This window comes from Buceros rhinoceros, unplaced genomic scaffold (assembly GCF_000710305.1).
Source record: "Buceros rhinoceros silvestris isolate BGI_N320 unplaced genomic scaffold, ASM71030v1 scaffold27495, whole genome shotgun sequence".
Classification (NCBI taxonomy): domain Eukaryota; kingdom Metazoa; phylum Chordata; class Aves; order Bucerotiformes; family Bucerotidae; genus Buceros; species Buceros rhinoceros.
This window is the reverse complement of record NW_010413814.1, coordinates 709-3,164: the sequence shown is the minus strand read 5'-3', so window position 1 is coordinate 3,164 and position 2,456 is coordinate 709. Positions and strand designations below refer to the sequence as shown.

General features: G+C 51.2%; 1 protein-coding gene across 1 annotated transcript in view; it reads right to left on the bottom strand.

Annotated features, from left to right (window-relative positions):
• Positions 1-2,231, bottom strand: part of ZPBP2 (zona pellucida binding protein 2) — a gene marked incomplete at both ends in the record, with an annotated part of 5,182 nt that extends 2,951 nt beyond the window's left edge. Inside the window, 4 exons of the mRNA XM_010136901.1 lie at positions 14-89; positions 893-1,054; positions 1,605-1,730; positions 2,196-2,231. Coding sequence (XP_010135203.1) covers positions 14-89; positions 893-1,054; positions 1,605-1,730; positions 2,196-2,231 — 400 coding nt within the window. The remainder of the gene's footprint in view (positions 1-13; positions 90-892; positions 1,055-1,604; positions 1,731-2,195) is intronic.
• Positions 2,232-2,456: the final 225 nt, after the last annotated feature.

Sequence of the window (2,456 nt, the reverse complement as noted above, 5' to 3'; positions counted from 1 at the left end):
CTCCAAGAAGGGCCTTTTGGCTGCCAGCCCGCACTCCCTCGTCGGGAAGCGAACAGACAGCAGGTACGTGTGGTCAGCTGCCCTGTAGGCTGTGGGAGAGCCCCGGTGAGAGTCCGGGGAGGAATCGCAGCCTCAACCTTCCACCGAGCGTCTCAGCGCTCCGGGCTCTTCTTCTCCGGGCTGCTTCTTCCAAAGCAAACAAACACACAGAGCTTATCCATCAACCACGCCAGAACGAGCGCATCCTCGCCAGGGCCCGCGCAACCAGAAAGAGACGTTCTGAAGCGTCCAGGGAACCAGGCTCTGCCCCCCCAAATTAGACCAAGCAAGGGGCAAGCAGTAAAATAACCCAGGACGGGCATGTCCGCGGGGCTGGGGAGCTGAAACACATCGGGGTTATGCAAAACATTCCGGGCAGTTATGGGGAGGAGTGAATGTTTTTAAAAAAGATTTAAAAAGAGTTTCTCAAGCGTCTTTGGAAGGTGGTTTTGGGGCTGGAGAGGGGAGGTTGGTGAGCGGCGGCTCTGGGTGGAGGAAGGCTGGAGGGTGGGCTCCTTTCATGAGCCTGCGCTCAGCTGAGAACACCTCACGGAGACAAGAGCTCCCCTGTCACACCCCGGGTGCCACTGGGGTCGTTGTAGTCCGCTTTGCTCTCTTAAGGGCAGGGATTTTTTATTCTTTGGGTGCCCGCACATTCTTGGCAGCAGCTATTTAAAAAATTTCCCCAAAATGGGAGTTAGGTGCATGTGTATAAATATTAAAAAAAATATTTCATACTCTTGGATGAAATGTTAACAGTTTTTTCAAACAAGCTTTGCAATAAACCTGCCCTTCACAACCCCCTGAACACCAAAGGCCACGTGGTTCCCTTACCAGTGAAGTCCAATCTTACCGTATAGCACGAATTTATACACCTCAACCGTTTCTCGCTCCTCCGGTGGTGTCGTTTCCAGGATGTTGTGAGAGAGGGTGCAGGTGTAGGTGCCTGACAGGGACTCCTTAACACCTATCACCACCAGCTGTCCCGTGTCGGTGAGATTCACATCCTTGTGCCCTGGAATAGAAGCAGGACGTTCTGGGTTGCTGGAGCGTTTGGGTTCTGACGCTCCGCTCCCTTCGAACACTCAAAGGTGAGACCTTGCTCTTGAACATAACGACACTGATACGTGTTAGTCTGAAAGAGTCTAAATTTCATGACCTTTAGGACTAGCTGCAAGTTTCCTTCTGCTTCACACGTGTGAGAATTTGAGAGGGAGAAGAGAAAGAGTCTCATGTCAGAGCTCGTGGGAAAATGTGACAATGGACAGAGTGACTATTTGGACCCACCATCCCACTGCAGGGTGGCATCAGCAGAAACAAGGAAAATATGTGATTTCACGTGCAGTAACCCACGTAGTCTTTCGTGGTCAAGTTTTCCCCTTGTAAAGAGAAAACAGAATCTATTTCTGTAGCTCAGCGTGTTTTCCTGACTGCCTCCCCCAGCCCTGAGGCAGAGGCTGCCTCTAAGCTGGTGGCAAGCCTGTACAAAGGCAGTTCTGTTAGTGACTGGGAAAAAGGGCTGGGGCAGCGGGGAAATCCTTTGGAGTCCGAGCAAAGTGACCCACCTTTTAAATTCTTTCCATCTGGGCCAGTCCACAGGTACTTGGGATCTATCAGTTCTTCCTGAGATCGAGCCCAGTCCATACACACCAGACACGGGCTGTCTGTGAGCACCTTCACATAGACGTCAACTGCCACGCAAGAGCAAACGACATGAAATCACCGAAATGTTCATCTCAAAAACACGTTTAGTATGATGCAAAGGTTATTCTCTCCTGTTTGGACTTGAAGAGGTTACGGTTAACCTTTTATTTCTCTTTGCTCTTATCAACACCCCGGAACCGTCCGGGGCTCGGTGGGTGCTGACCGTGTGCGGGAGATGCTTGTGTCCGCACGCATCACCTCGCAGGGTCACAAACGCGGCACATTTCAAGCGTCTTGCTGGGTGGGACCCTCATTCAGACGTTACGTTTTCAGAAGAGCTTGTAGTAGCACCGTGGGACAGAGGTGTTTCTAAACCCACCCCCCTCGTTACCGCGTGCTCTCAGGATTGGTGTCGTGGAGGCTCCAGCTTCCACGTGCTGTGGTATCTACACCGTGCTTAAAGCTCTGCCAAAGACCAGTAAAAGCTATATGTTAAAAAAAGACGAGTTTACCTTCATGCTTGGTGCTGCCATAAACACAATTCTCTTCTGCCAAACCAGCCGAGCGTTCTAAACCCACCCCCCTCGTTACCGCGTGCTCTCAGGATTGGTGTCGTGGAGGCTCCAGCTTCCACGTGCTGTGGTATCTACACCGTGCTTAAAGCTCTGCCAAAGACCAGTAAAAGCTATATGTTAAAAAAAGACGAGTTTACCTTCATGCTTGGTGCTGCCATAAACACAATTCTCTTCTGCCAAACCAGCCGAGCGTTGCTC